Here is a 14494-nt window from a genome sequence, read left to right on the forward strand (position 1 = left end):
AGTTTCCATTTGTATATGCATGAAATATGATAGAAAAAAGGTTTCGATATAAATAGATTTAGAAAGGCATGCTCCTGGTGGGAGTGGAGGGGCAAGGGGTGCTGTTTTTCTGTATCGTGTAAAAGTACAATGCAGGCTTCCCCGGAATGTACACAGCAGACCAGCTGGCAGGGGCATGCGGCATTTTCAAAACAAGTTGAAAGTTCATATTTAAAAATAACGTAAAGGGGACCTAGTGCCACCCAGGCCTGGATCGTATTTTGCAATACGCTTTGAATGAAGTCGAATACACTCTAGTTATCCTGTTCATTTTGCACATTATTTTTTGAAACTTTTTTGCACTTGTATAAATAAATGCAAGAATGCAAGGTCCCCTCAATTAAAAAACAAAAAAAAACTAGCATTGGCATAGCTAATAGGTCTCGCTTTTGGGACCTTATAAGTATTTAGTTATGTAGCACAATATCCTCGGTGCAACAACATCAACTGTTGCATGGCTAAACACTTATAAGTTCCCAAAGGCGAGACCTATTGGCTATGCCAATGCTTGTTCAATTCATATCCTAGAGGCGCATTTCAAGTTCCCAGTATATGCCGCTTGGCAGCAGATAGTCAGGTCTCTCGCCCCATCCATCCTTTATGTCGATGTCCGTTCTCTTCCTGGTGATTGTGAAGTCAGAGCGTGAGTTCCAAGCCTCGATGTGATAATTTTAATGCGTAATAAGAAACGTAACTCTGATTGGACGAGAGCAAGAAGGGGCTTGGTTTCGGTATCAGCCGGTTTGGTTCCACGTACCAGCGGATCCGGAGAAGAGCAGGATGGCAGATTGGGGGAGAGGTGAGGAAAAGAGTTGTCGAAATCAGGGGAAAAACCTTTCTGATGTGGGCTTTAAAGTATAAAGAAAGGAGAGAGAATATCTGTGGGAGAGCGCGGTGTTCAAGGAATGGAGGAGGATGAAATCGTTAGAGGGCGGAGATTTGTTTCCTGAAATGCCGGGTCAATTTTATCTCCGAGAAGACACTATAAAAGTACCCAAAATCCCAGTCAATTAAAGATTGATACCTCTCGGACCAGGAAACTTTACGTATTATATAGAATGGCGAATAAAGAACCTGCTTTTGTTATTTCAGTGTGTGATGATAAATAGTACGGTCTTTTTGGGGCAGATGTATGTGGTGGACACTGTGGGACCGCCACCGCATAGACTAGAGTGTGCCGCCCTGTCTGTTTCTAGGGTAGTTGTAGTACATGCTTAGTGTTTCTGTGCTTATGGAATGTTTATCCTTCTATGTTCTTCTCTGCCCTGTGTGTTCTACGTTCTCTTGTTAGACAGTTGCTGTTGGCTTCTGTCGTGGAGAGTCCGTTCTTGTGCTTGCTCTGTCTTATTAAACTGCTCTTCAAGAGGATACCTTTCTATGCCTACTTATTTACCACAATAGTGACATCCAGTGGCCACGATATAGTGCAGTTGCCTTGGAAGGGTACTGGTTGCCACCCCGGTTGTGGTATAGTGGGAAATTGTAAACCGGTGACGAGGTTTTTAAACCCGGTCTTCCCATTTGGCCAAATAGTGTGCATTTGGGAATATTGTGTGGTTTAAAAAGAACTGATTTGGTGTTATGTGGCGGGCGAGGAGGGACAGTGCCCATCTTCATGATCTTGTCACTAAAATGTAACATGGTAGTTAAGCTTTTGGAGCAAGCACTACTGCGCCTCTTATTTTAAACTGTTTAATCTTGACCAAGTCAAACTCTCCTTTACCTCTGTCCACTAATCATATGTGAAGTGTAGACATGCTAAGACCGTGGATGGATGGGATAATGATTAGATGCAGGGCTATGAGGAGATAAGAGAGTGAACAAATATATGTTTTTATGAGATGCGACAGTGATAAGTTGCAAGGGCGTGGAGAAATTATGAGAAGCTGGAGCAATGCTAGGTCTGTGGAGAGAAAGGGCAGTGAAGGGATTCAGGGGCTGGGTAGTGGTGGGATAGTGAAGAGTTGCAGAGGATGTAGCAAGATGTAACATAAGGGTGTCGAGCGAGGAAGTAAATAAGAGATTCTGGATTTTTACAGTGATTGTGAAGTGAAGAGAGGCAGAAGCTAGGTCAGAGCTGGCAGTAACCAATATGACTCTGCCGTACTTCAGAGTTGCCGTGGCGTTTTGTGGGTTGTTTTCACCTTCAAGCATTCATATTCTGCTCGCAATGTCACTTCCCAACCCACCCAAAACTTTTTTCTTCCATTACATTACCATAGGGCTCCATGTCACAAAAGATAGAATGGTCCTATTCGTGAGCTTCCTTTTCATAAATATTCGTAATCCAGTAATATAGTCCAGTTGTGGGCATTCATGGGAGTCGAGAACAAAAGTATCACAATGCATTGTGTTGTAAAATAAAAGTCCAGGACTGGAGGATTGTGCCCTTGGTTCAAGGAGTCATCTGGTCACCTCCACATGTTCCAGCATGTTAAGTGCTGTGTGTACATACATATAGATTTTTGTGGGTGTACATATATCTATGTATGTGTGCATATACTCACAAAATTCATTATTTCATTTGTAGGTTGCCCTACCAAATTTATCTGTGACTCTGCGTACCATCTAAAAATCAGGACTAAAAGTTCCACTGGTGATGCATACATATTGTGTATATGTAATGTCTGATTAAAATAAAAAATGCTGTAAATAACTACGCTTTGGTAACCTTTTTAATATGTATATTATTAGGCTTGTTAATAGAGCGTGTATTTGTTGGATGTTGGCAATAGGATTGTATCTATTCTCTTTGATGATCTGCATATGTTTTTAGGTCTCGTATAGGCAGCGCTTGCGCTGTCTCTTCGAGACATGGTGTATTCAGTTATGGACTTTAAGCTCTTCCTATTTTCAATAGGTTTAGTAGTCCCTCCTTAGTACCTCCTTTTGTCCTGTTGTAACCTCCGATGAGGACTACCCCTGTTACATGTGTTGTTAATCTGGATGTTTTAGTTCCTGTCAGTGAGCACTATTTTCTTAAATGACTTTCTCCTGCCTGCTGTTGCAGACCGGACACGCTATTCCACAACCGCTTTTTTTTTTTAACCAGCGCGGCTAGCCTGTGAAATTTGAGAGCAACTGACAAAACAATTCAGTTATTTCAGAAATTACTCCAGTGCACCACTTAGCCTCATGATTCGATTAATTTAAAAAATGGCGTTTGACTCGACTTCTAATGTTAAGTAAAAATAAAACACTGCAGCGATTTGACCATCCATCTCATTATCTAGAAGAGGGGGAACATTCAGCCTCTTTTCTACAGGCAAATCTTGCCTCCAAAATGAGACTTGGAATAGCAGTTGCTGAGTTAAGTCTGTTTGCGCTAAATTAATTGACGGTAAAATGACAGCCTTCGGTTCAGGTTGAAAGATTATTTGCATATACGTAAACCTCTCATATCCTGCAGTAGTGTTTCATCCTACAACAGCGTAGATTAACGTGCTCAAGGAAATAGTTAGTGCTTATGTGGGCAGTGAGGGAGTCAGGCTAGCAAGTACCTTGGGCATTTAACTCTCATTTACAGAAAAGAGGTTCTGTCTGGTACCCCCTCTTGTTTTTTTAGGTCTCGCCTGGCGTTAGCAGCGCGCATGCGCTGCTCTCTCCATGGCGAGGGCCTTTTGGAATCAATACGGATTCCAACCGTGCACGCGGGGAGACAGAAGATGTGCACGCGGGTACTGGATGCTTTACTGGCGGCGTGACACTCTGGGGACTTTTTTTTTTTGGCACACCGCCAGTAAAGCATCCAGTCCCCGCTTGCACATTAGGAGTCGGCAATTTAGGTTTGTTGTCACTGAGATCTATTTTTGGCTACGTGAAAGGGGCGTCACGTGCGTTAACCAAACTAAAAGCCAAGCGTTCTTGTGTTTTTCGTTTCTAAAATGTTCAATGTGTTGTCTCAGCGAGTGGCCGCGGCGAAACAAGTCAGCAAATATATATTCCCGCCTTAAATCACCAGCTCGAAAAGGTCCACTATAAATAAAAGACGTTTTACTGTTCCACTTGTTGCATGTCACTTCCAGGACACGCCCCTAACCCCAGCGAAGAGTGCAGGGGGCCTTGTTGTGATGTTTCATACATCCCTACTGTGACTAATAAAGCAGCGACGCACAACATTGTCTGAAAATGCAGCCGGAGACAGTCACAGTCATCGTTATCTTCCAAATATTTTTAATATTCTCTTTAATTACAGTCCTGCTTTTTCGACCCTTCTAAAAAAAACTAAGAAAATGCCAAGGCCGCTCCGTTAGGATCTCTTAATCGTGTGGTGTACCTTTTATTCACACTGCCTCATTGTTTGTCCCTGACCCAGACAGGGTGACTTGCTGAGCGGTTCTATAAGGGATTTGTTGTTGTTAGACTATTCACATGTCAATTAACTTTTTTTTGCCTACTTTCAGAAAAGCACTTGGCAAATAGGATTGTGTTTGTCCTCGTGTTAAATCAGTCCATGTAGCTTTCCCAGATGGCCTGAGCCTAAGCGAACTAGCAATAGTCCCTGCGATGGGCTGTAAGAGCTTTGCACCCCTTGCCAGCTTAGAACTCAGCCACCTGATCCGAACCTTCTAAGCATTTTTTCTACGGTTGCGGCTACAGCTGTAGTGAGACATCACTGCCTTGAAACAATTGCCACCAGTGGGAAGGGACTGCAGAGGAACTTGTCTCCTCCTTGCACCACCACGTCCACCACCACTACGCCTACCACCACCACCACTACGTCCACTACCACCACCACGTCCACCACCACCATGTCCACTACCACGTCCACCACCACCACGTCTACCACCACAACTACGTCCAACGTCCATGTCCACCACCAACACCACGTGCACCACCACGTCCACCCCCACCACGTCCTCCTCCACCACCACGTCCTCCTCCACCACCACGTCCTCCTCCACCACCACGTCCTCCTCCACCACCACGTCCTCCTCCACCACCACGTCCTCCTCCACCACCACGTCCTCCTCCACCACCACGTCCTCCTCCTCCACCACCACGTCCACCACCACAACGTCCACCACCACAACGTCCACCACCACAACGTCCACCGCCAACACCCCCACCACGTCCACCCCCACCGTGTCCACCCCTACCACGTCCACCACCATGTCGTCCACCACCACGTCCACCTCCACCACCATGTCGTCCACCACCACGTCCACCTCCACCACCATGTCGTCCACCACCACGTCCACCTCCACCACCATGTCCACCACCACCACATCCACCACCACCTGTGACAGGTAAAGTGTCACTGGAGGGCAGGGGTGATAGGAGTGTCAACCCCAGCTCCACATGGGACATTTAAGGATGCATTGGGTGCGAGAAGACGGGAATAGGGGCTAGAAGTATTACACCAGACCCAAGATACATTTTATAGAGGCGCAATGTCACAGGGGCTCCTGTAAAAGCACTCGCAGCATCTCTACCTCACAGTGGCATACCTGCACGAGCCACTCAAAACAAGCATTGGCCTAGCCAATAGGTCTCACCTTTGGGACCATATAAGTGTTTAGCCATGCAACACTTGATGTTGCTGCACCAAGGATATTGTGCTGGATAACTAAACACTTATAAGGTCCAAAAGGCGAGACCTATTGGCTATGCCAATGCTTGTTTGTTTGTGCTTATGCAACATGCCTATTGCCCACCTGCCAGCAGCGAAGGGTGTTATGCAGGAACACATGGCGGGGGTGCTGTGCATTGAAAGACAGAGACAGTGGTGCTACTTTGCTTTTTAATTTTTATTACTATGGCGCACATTTCACAGGCCGCCATGCACATAACTGTAATTTGCACAGGTGCCATGCTTTGTTTCAGCCTGGCGGCTGTTTTCATCTTACAACACAGGCGCTGCGCTTTATATTTCAGCACGGCGCTCAGTTTTCTGTTGACAAAGCTAATAGCTGTAAGTCTCACAAATGTGAGACCTATTGCATTGCAAATGCTTGTGTTCTTCCCAGTTTCTTCCCTTCCCGCTGCACACTCTAAGTATGTATGCAGTGTTTTTATAGTGCAGACCAAGCCAGAAGGCAGCTGTACAGGGCCAAAGACAAGCATACAGTCAACGAGAGATCGGAGGCATAGCTGGATTATGGGTTGTTGCATAGTGTTCTTTAAAGAAGTCTGTCTTCAACTCTTTTCTAATTTAGAACAATGTTGGGAGTACAGGCGGCGTTCCACTTATGGATGCACAAATGGAAATGTACACTGCCATGTGTTTTTTTTTATTTTTTTATTTTTTTATTTTTTCCTTTTTTTTTCTTTCTTTCTTTTTTACACTTCTTAGTGTTTGAGTCTGCTGGTATCTGCTTCAGGTGTGCTGAGAGTCAGCAGAGATGGTGAGGAGCTGGTCTGCATAATAGGCAGGGGTGCTGGTCATGATGACTTGGTACATGATGGAGTTGGTTTTAAAGATGGTGCGGGCCAGCAAGGAGCGCACATGGAGTTCCATCACAAAGTGGTGAAGTGAGCATATTTCTTCCTGCCCTGGATGAGATGTGCTGCAGCATGTTGTCTACCCTAAAGTGAGTGTGAGAAACCATGCATCAAACTTCACTTCCCTTAGAAGAGAGACCTGGTACTAGGCCATCTGTATTTGTTGGCAGTGTGTGTTCCTTGAGGGGGAGGTTAGTGTCCAGGATGAGTAAAAGTGATTTGGCATTCAGTGAAAATTTGGGTTTGAAACCATCATGGTCCAGGTCATTGAGTTAAGTTTGTACTATACATTGTTTTCTGTTCTCAGCAGGAACTTCGAAGGTAATCCTCAGTAACATGGGCTACTTAAAGAATTCATGGATGAAAACTACTGATACCGCTTCCCCACTCCAGCCGGAAATACAGAACCGGCTTGCCCTGTGAAACAACATTCATAATACAGAAGGGCCATGCTGAGGTGGCCCCAAGTCGGATCTTTCTGGCGTACATTCAAGTATCTTGGGAGAGAGAGATGTATCGACTTTAAAAAAAGAGAGAGTGGTCTGAGCGATGCAAATTACTGATAGATTCCTTGCACTTGCTCATTCCAGTCATTGATGTATAGCGATTTACCCAAGCAAGCCACTTACTAGATCCGAAAACCTTGTAAAACAGTACGAATGCTTGCAATCACACCACCACCACCCGGACACACCACCAGCATATATTTCATTGTTATGTACCAGAACTTACAGCACACCATTACCACACATGTTCCATTACAGTGGCAATTCTAGCACCAAAAGTTCAAGTGCCAGCCTTTCACACTGCAACTGGCAATTATACGCAAAAGGAGATAGAAAAGCCAATAAGGCTTCCCTGAAAATCTCCACCAGGAACCTCAACCCAAGGTAGTGGCATGCCTCCTGATGGCTGGCTCTGCTGGTATTAGAGCATCTGCTGTGTCTTAAGCTATTGAAACAGCTGAGCTGAACCTCTGACCAGAAAATTGTTTCATCCCCTGCTTTTCGGGACTACAAATAGACCATGCTTGTCTAACAATCTATCACTGATGTACAGATATCCAAAAATATCCCTCTTTCTGAGGTGCAGTATGTATCAAAAGAATAGCCACGCAATTGCACTCTGACTTCTGCAACAAGTCCTTTATTTTATTATGTGACCTACATGGTAGTAGGTTGCATTACAAAATGTCCAGTCGCAAGGGATTGCAGAACATCCTTGCTACTGCATATTAATTAGGCAAACCCTTGTAATTGACCTCAAACACAGGGAGGAACAACTTTGCATTTGCATTCCCAAGCAGAAAACCTTTTTTGTTTTTGTTTAATGTTGTCCTTTTGGGGAAACAAATGGAGCAAGCAGTGTCCCTGTGGACCTCTAACTACCCTCCTCGTCCCCGAGTACCTCCGGTATCTCTCCCAGTCCCCAGGGCTCTCTCTTTTCTCATAGAGGAAGGGGTGCCAGTGGAAAACGTTCCTCTTTGAGAATCTGCTATCCCCGCCCCCTCCACCTCTCCCTTGATGTGTAGGTAACTGATCAATGGCTCATGACTGCGACTGCTGCCACAAACCACTTGTACATATTGCGACTTGCAATTTGGAGAGGGCTCCCCTTCAAGCTTCCTCCTAATTGTGATTCGAAATTCTAGGAAAGTGCCTCTCTTTTGTATGAACAACTACAACCCCCCACCCTCTCCTCCCAAGTATCTGGACTGATGCTGTTGTTTTTTCGACTTAGAAGTGCACTGGGCCCTGCTGTTCAGGCCCCAGTGCATGTGCTCTAACCAGGGCTTGAAAAATCATAAAAATGTTACTAAATCTACTCGGCCTAACTGTATTGCACTTGACCCTTGAACTGGTCTTAACGCGATTGTCACACAGTTCACTTTACCAAGTCCTCTAACTTCAGTCTCAGAGAGAAAAGTAAATTTCGGAAGATAATTTTTCTTTTGACCCTTGTCTCTGAAAGCTGAGCAAATATGACAAGATAACTAGGGTTAAAGGCATCTTTATTGCTTATTCAGTTTGCGAGCAATTAATCTTGTTTTCTTGTCACGTTTGCTCCACTTTCAGAGACAGAGGTCAAAAGACAGTTTGTCTTCCTACATTTACTTTTCTTTTTGTGACTGAAGTTGGGATATTTTCAGCTCGTCAGAAAGGGCGTGTAGGTCCTTAAAATAGCTCGTCCTGATTAATTCTGGCTCGCCCTAGCGAGCGAGTGGATTTTTCAAACCCAGCTAACCCTTAAAAAGTAGATGTGCAATTGAGTGACACCCAATTAGCATACATTGTCTTACTTAGAAGTCTCTAGTAGATGGTACTACTTGTGCCTAAGACCTGTAAGTTAAATGTCACTCAAGGACTGAAACACTTATTGTGCCACCACAAGGGTGACAGAGTAAATAACCACTCCCAGGCTGCTATTGAATGAATGAATGAATGAATGAATGATTAACTTATAGAGTGCAAACAAATGCCCAAGGGCGTCATGGCGCTAATAGTGGGAACCTGGTCAGAGGTAGGGAAGTATTAATCCTCTAAAAGATTAGAGGGCAAAGAGTCAGGTCTTTAAATATTTATGGAAGAGAGGGTGTGATTCTAGACAGGCAATTTATGTAGGTAGGGTTGTTCCAGAGTTTAGATGCAGCCACAGCAAAGGCTCTTCCTCCCCACTTTGCCCTCCTAGACCTGGGCACTATCAGCCAATTTCTGTTGGCAGATTGCAGTTGTCTGGCAGGGAAATAGTGTTGCAAGAGGTGTTTAATTCCTTCTGGACCTGAGTTATGAAGTGCCTTGTGAACAATACGTAGGGCCTTAAACAGAATTTGCTTCTTGGATGAAAGCCAATGCAATTTTCGAATGGCAGCGGGGATCAAATAAAATTTGGGAAGGTCTAGAATCAGTCTCGTTGCAGCATTCTGGACAAGTTGCAGCTTATGAATAGATCCCCTGTTAATGTCCACATAAAGGGCATTACAATTATGCAATCTGGACTGAATCAGGGCAACAGCTGCGTGTTTTCACAATGAGAGGGATAAAAATGAAAAGATCTTCCTCAGGGTCCTAATAACCCAGAAATGGGATGCAACAGTTCTGTTGACCTGGGGATCAAAAGACCGAATGTTGCCAACTATGACCCCAAGATTCTTTTCAGAGGCAACAGGGCAAGGGCATGATCCAAGCATTTCTGGCCACCATGAGGGAGTCCATATATTTTGTTGGTTGCTAAAGACTAGAATCTCTGTTTTGTCACAATTCAGTCGAAGAAAATTGTTTGCCATCAAGGAGGCAGCAGCCTGCATGCAGCTGTTAAAATTGGCTGCGGACCCTCAAAGTTTTTTGTGATGGACACAATTATTTGTATGTCATCAGCATAGGCTAAGGCCTACACAAAGGTTCTGATCACCTTAGCCAGCGAGGAAACATATATACTAAACAAGGTAGGACTCGGAGAGGAGCCTTGCAGTACTCCACAGAAAGTGGATATGGGATCAGAGTGAAATTGGTCCATCTTCACTTCCTGTGATCTATCTGTTAGGAATGAGGCCAGAAGCTCCAGAGCAGAGTCTGACACCCTGATTTCCTAAAGATGGTCAGTCAGCCTTGTTGAGGAAATGGTATTGAAGGCTGCAGAGATGTCCAACAGTATCAGCAATGAGGTTTACCTGGCATCTACTTGGGTATGTATGTTATTTATTGGAGCTATTAACGCAGTCTCAGAGCCATGGCAACTCCTGAATCCGTATTGGGCGGAGTCAAGCAGGTGCTGTTGCTCCAAGTAGTTGCATAGCTGAGTGTTTAGGTGTTTCTCCATGACCTTTGTGGGAACAGGTACCAAGGAAATGAGCTCCGATGGGTCCAGGTTGGTTTTCTTAAGTAGTGGCTTGACAACCGCTCTTTTCCATCTGGTAGGGTAACATCCAGAAGGAGATGTTAGACGAGGAACCATAAATTCCCTTCCAAGCTTCGTAAGCTTCAGGGAGCAGGGTTCTAATGGGGAGCCAGACGTAATTCCCCCTAAGAGCTGATCATTCTGACCTTGAAAAAAAGTGGACTGACCTGTATCCCTCTTTCCAAAATTGAGATTGCTGTGAGGTGGGAAATTAATCTTTTGGGTGGTAATAGAGAGTTCAGAGTTAAGTTTTTCCAGAGAGAAATGGATCCCGAGAATTTTTGAGTGGAAATTTTTGGCCATCCTCCTATCACAGAAATCCTGCAAACTATCATTATATAATGGAGCAGGCGGCGAGGATAACAGATTAATCACTTTGAATAATTCAGTAGGAGATTTAAGCGATGTTGTCTTCGGAATATAAAATGAAGATTTTTTCTAATTTAACAGCTGCTTCATATTCTGATAACTTTCTCTTGTGACTTACTTTTTCGATTGGATCAAGATGTCTCCGCCAGATACGCTTATGGCGACAACAGGCTTGTCTGAGTTTTCTAAGTTTATCTGAAAACCAGGGAGCTCCAGGCTTTTTTCTGCCTGCATAGAGTTCTTTGATGGGGGCAGGAGAGTCAACTGCTGCCGTAAGTCGGTTTGAGTACTTAGAGGCTGACAAATTGGGGTCATTATGCGCTGTCCAATTTTGGTTGCTGAGGGCCTAGTAAAACGATTCCTTGCTAAAGTTTTTATAATTTCTTTTTAGCACCTTGTTGTTTTCCTTAATAGTTTTTCTTTTGTGAGGTTGGGGATGAAAGGGAAAAAGGGACAGCATAGTGATCCGACCAGTAAAGGGCAAGAGGTTCAGCCACCGTGAGACGAGGATCATTGGAAAAGATTCCATCCAGTATATCTCCTGCCTCATGTGTGGTTGTCCTTACTAGTTGCGATAGACTACAACATGCCAATGTTTCTTTGAGAATCTGAGATATCTTACATGAGGTGTTCCCCCCCAAATGAAAGTTAAATTCTCCCAATGGTGTTAAATGTTGTTTTCCCAGCTCTATACGATTAGTAAAGTCCAGAATAAAAGATGACCTAGCCCCTGGAGGCCAGCAGGTCAAAACTCTAGCAAAGGTTTCTGTTGGGAGTACTTTTAATGACATAAATAGTGCTTCACAGGAGTCTGTATGAGGAGTTGGTGGCTCTACATAGCAGATATAAGAATCCTTAAAAATCATGCCTAAATAATACCTAACCCCCCCCCATATCCCTATTGCAGACTGACATAGTGGTGTTTAAACTGGTAGCTCGATTTTGCCCTTTCAACCATTGGCAAAGGCCACACATGGACATCATTTAGGGCTTGCCAGGAGTCACAGCTGCGACCCCTGGCTTGCCCCTTGCTACCCCTGGCACTGCCTTTGAGACCCCTGGCCTCAGAGGTGGCAAAATCAGTGCCAGGAACACAGTGTTAGCTCGTCCTTATGGGCGTCCGTTGGGGCTGCACTCTTTGTATACTGTCAATTCTGTTATTACACTAATATTATATAAATAATATTTTTCACTATTAGTGTTGTAAAAATGGAGTTCAGTTAGCTGAAATATGACCCTCTCTGGCAGCTGAGGTATGTAAAAATGCTTTTAAATGTATGTTGTGTGCATGCTTGCGAGTGACAGTGTGTTTGTGAGAGTATGTCTGTAATTGTGAATGTGTGTGTATACGAAAGCATGTGTGTGAGTGAAAGTGAAGGTCAAAGAGTGTGTGATGTGACATCCACTACCTAGGCATTTTGGTGAATTGACGTGCTTGAGTCCAGCCTTCCTTTTTAGGTCGAGCCTAGGCAGCGCATGCGCTGCTCTGCGAGGCATGCTGGATTCAGTTTGGGACTTGAAGCTCCGCCCACTCTGCCCATATTTTGCGTTGGCTTGTCATTGTCCAATGTAAGCTGTGGCTGTTCATTGGTCAATAGGCCTAGTAGTCCCACAATAGTACACTTTCTCTCCTAACGCTTCTTTTATTGCACGCATTTGCAATGCAATAGGACTCGCATTTGAAAGAGTTTAAGCTATTGTCATTGTAAATGACCATGCTATTTATATCTGTTTTAAAAACAACACATAAATAAAAGGCATTGTCATTTACAATGGCAAAAGCTCAACCTCCCATAAATGCGTTACCTATTGCATTGCAAATGCTTTTTAATATTTATAAGCTACCAGTAAAGTAGACCTTAAGAGCTCCTAAAGGCAGAGTGCATTATACTAACAAGCATTTGTAATGCAATACGTCTCGCATTTTGTGAGTTAGAGCTATTGAAGTCTTAATAGATGTCTTTTACCTATGCGTTTTTTGTTTGAAGTGGAGTGGATGCATGTGGCTAGGTTGTTTTGGCTTTCCCACTTGAAGAGAGTAACATTCAAGATACTCACCCACGCCTACAAGTGCCTCCACAACACCGGACCTCAATATCTCAAAAAAAGAATCTCCTTCCACGTACCCAAGGAAACCTCCGATCCGCTGACCTAGCCCTCGCCTAAACCCGCGATTCTGCAGAGCAAGAACGGGTGGAAGAATCTTCTCCTACGTCGCGTCAAAGACTTGGAACGAACTCCAGATCAACATCAGACTCTCCCCCACTCTTCACATCTTCAGAAAGACTCTCAAGACCTGGCTCTTTGACTGACCGGAGCCGCACGCCCTCTCCCTGCTCCCCACCTTCACCCCCAGCGCCTTGAGACCCCTTCGGGTGAGTAGCGCGCTTCACAATTCCCTGATTGATTGACTTGAGTATGTAATTGATGGTGAGTGAGTAAAAAACGACTTTGTAATTTGAAGAGCAGTCTAAAAGCATTTGGCATTGGCTGGTGAGGGGGGCTTTGTGTTTAGGTGCTGTAATATTGTTAAGTATCATCCGCATTGTGCAAGGATGTGAGAAGTTGGCCTGATGTATGATGTCACTAGTTCTAGTGTACACCTTATATCAGTCCAAATACCCTTATGGTGATTGGTTGTAAAGTCAACCTTATAGACCAGCTATCCTAGTGGTAGCATGGACAAGAGCAGTCTTAGGCTAAACTCTGAATGGCATGTGAAGCCAGCTGTGATACCATATATAATCCCTTGAATACCAAATGAAAGGACACCACAACAGATATATATATAAAATAAAGTGTATTTATTCTAGTCAAACCCTCAGCACTCTTTATGAGATTAGAGGTAAGTACAACACAGTCTTATTTAAGCATACATTAAGTCACACAGGTAAGTAATACAGTTAGGCCCTAGGGGCCACGCAAACCATATACTAAGTAAGTGGTATAAGAACCACTGTCACGGAAATAGAATAGGCCTAGGCCTAGGAATCGCTGGGGCTACGCTACACTACACTAGCGTTAGTTAGGAAGTGGGAGGCCCACGGGATTCGTGTGCAGAGTGGAAACACTCACGCGTAATGCGTAAAAGTCAATAGTACAGTTTAGAAAACGGTAGATTTAGGACACTTCCGGAGTAGCTAGGAAGTTGAGACTTGAAAACTAGACACTAGGATAGTCACTATCCTGATGAGCACCGGAGTACCCAAGTTACCTAGCCCACAGGCTGCGGGTGCATAGGGGTGAAGATGCGTCGTTTTCGTCGTCGACTCCTATGGATGCCTGAAGAAAGATGCTGACAGGCAGTCAGTGAAGAGTGTCCGGTGGATCCCAAGGCTGGGATCAAGAAGAGAAGAAACCTGCAAGCAGAAGGGACAGAGTCAAGGTCACTAGCCAGTGACCACGTGGAACCAGGAAGGAACCAGGTGATGTCGTGAAGATTGCAGGTGAAGGTGAAGCTTGTCGCTGCAGCCAGGAGGACCAGGAAGCGTCGAGGACGACCAGGACCAGGAGGCGAGCTGTCCCACGAAGGCTCTTGCTGTCGGCGGCGTCGAAGTTGGACTAGGACTCACCAAGCCTTGGCAAGCGGAACCCACGAAGAACGAAGGACTTGCTTCGGGTGCAGACCAGGAAGGTCTGGGGTGCTTCTTCTTTGCAGAGAAGCGGGAGCCAGTCTGGAGGAGCCAAACCAGCGCAGAAGATTTCAGGGTGCGTCGTCACAAAGGCCACTAGCCAGCGGGCAAGCAAC

At 44.8% G+C, this 14494-nt stretch overlaps 1 protein-coding gene across 1 annotated transcript in view; it reads left to right on the forward strand.

Moving 5' to 3' along the window:
* The first annotated feature begins 721 nt into the window (after positions 1–721).
* The window catches only part of BET1L (Bet1 golgi vesicular membrane trafficking protein like), a 158975-nt gene continuing 145202 nt past the window's right edge, over positions 722–14494 (forward strand). Inside the window, exon 1 of the mRNA XM_085644964.1 lies at positions 722–838. Coding sequence (XP_085501090.1) covers positions 820–838 — 19 coding nt within the window. The 5' untranslated portion in view covers positions 722–819. The remainder of the gene's footprint in view (positions 839–14494) is intronic.

Source organism: Triturus cristatus, chromosome 3_1 (assembly GCF_964204655.1).
Source record: "Triturus cristatus chromosome 3_1, aTriCri1.1, whole genome shotgun sequence".
Taxonomy (NCBI): Eukaryota; Metazoa; Chordata; class Amphibia; order Caudata; family Salamandridae; genus Triturus; species Triturus cristatus.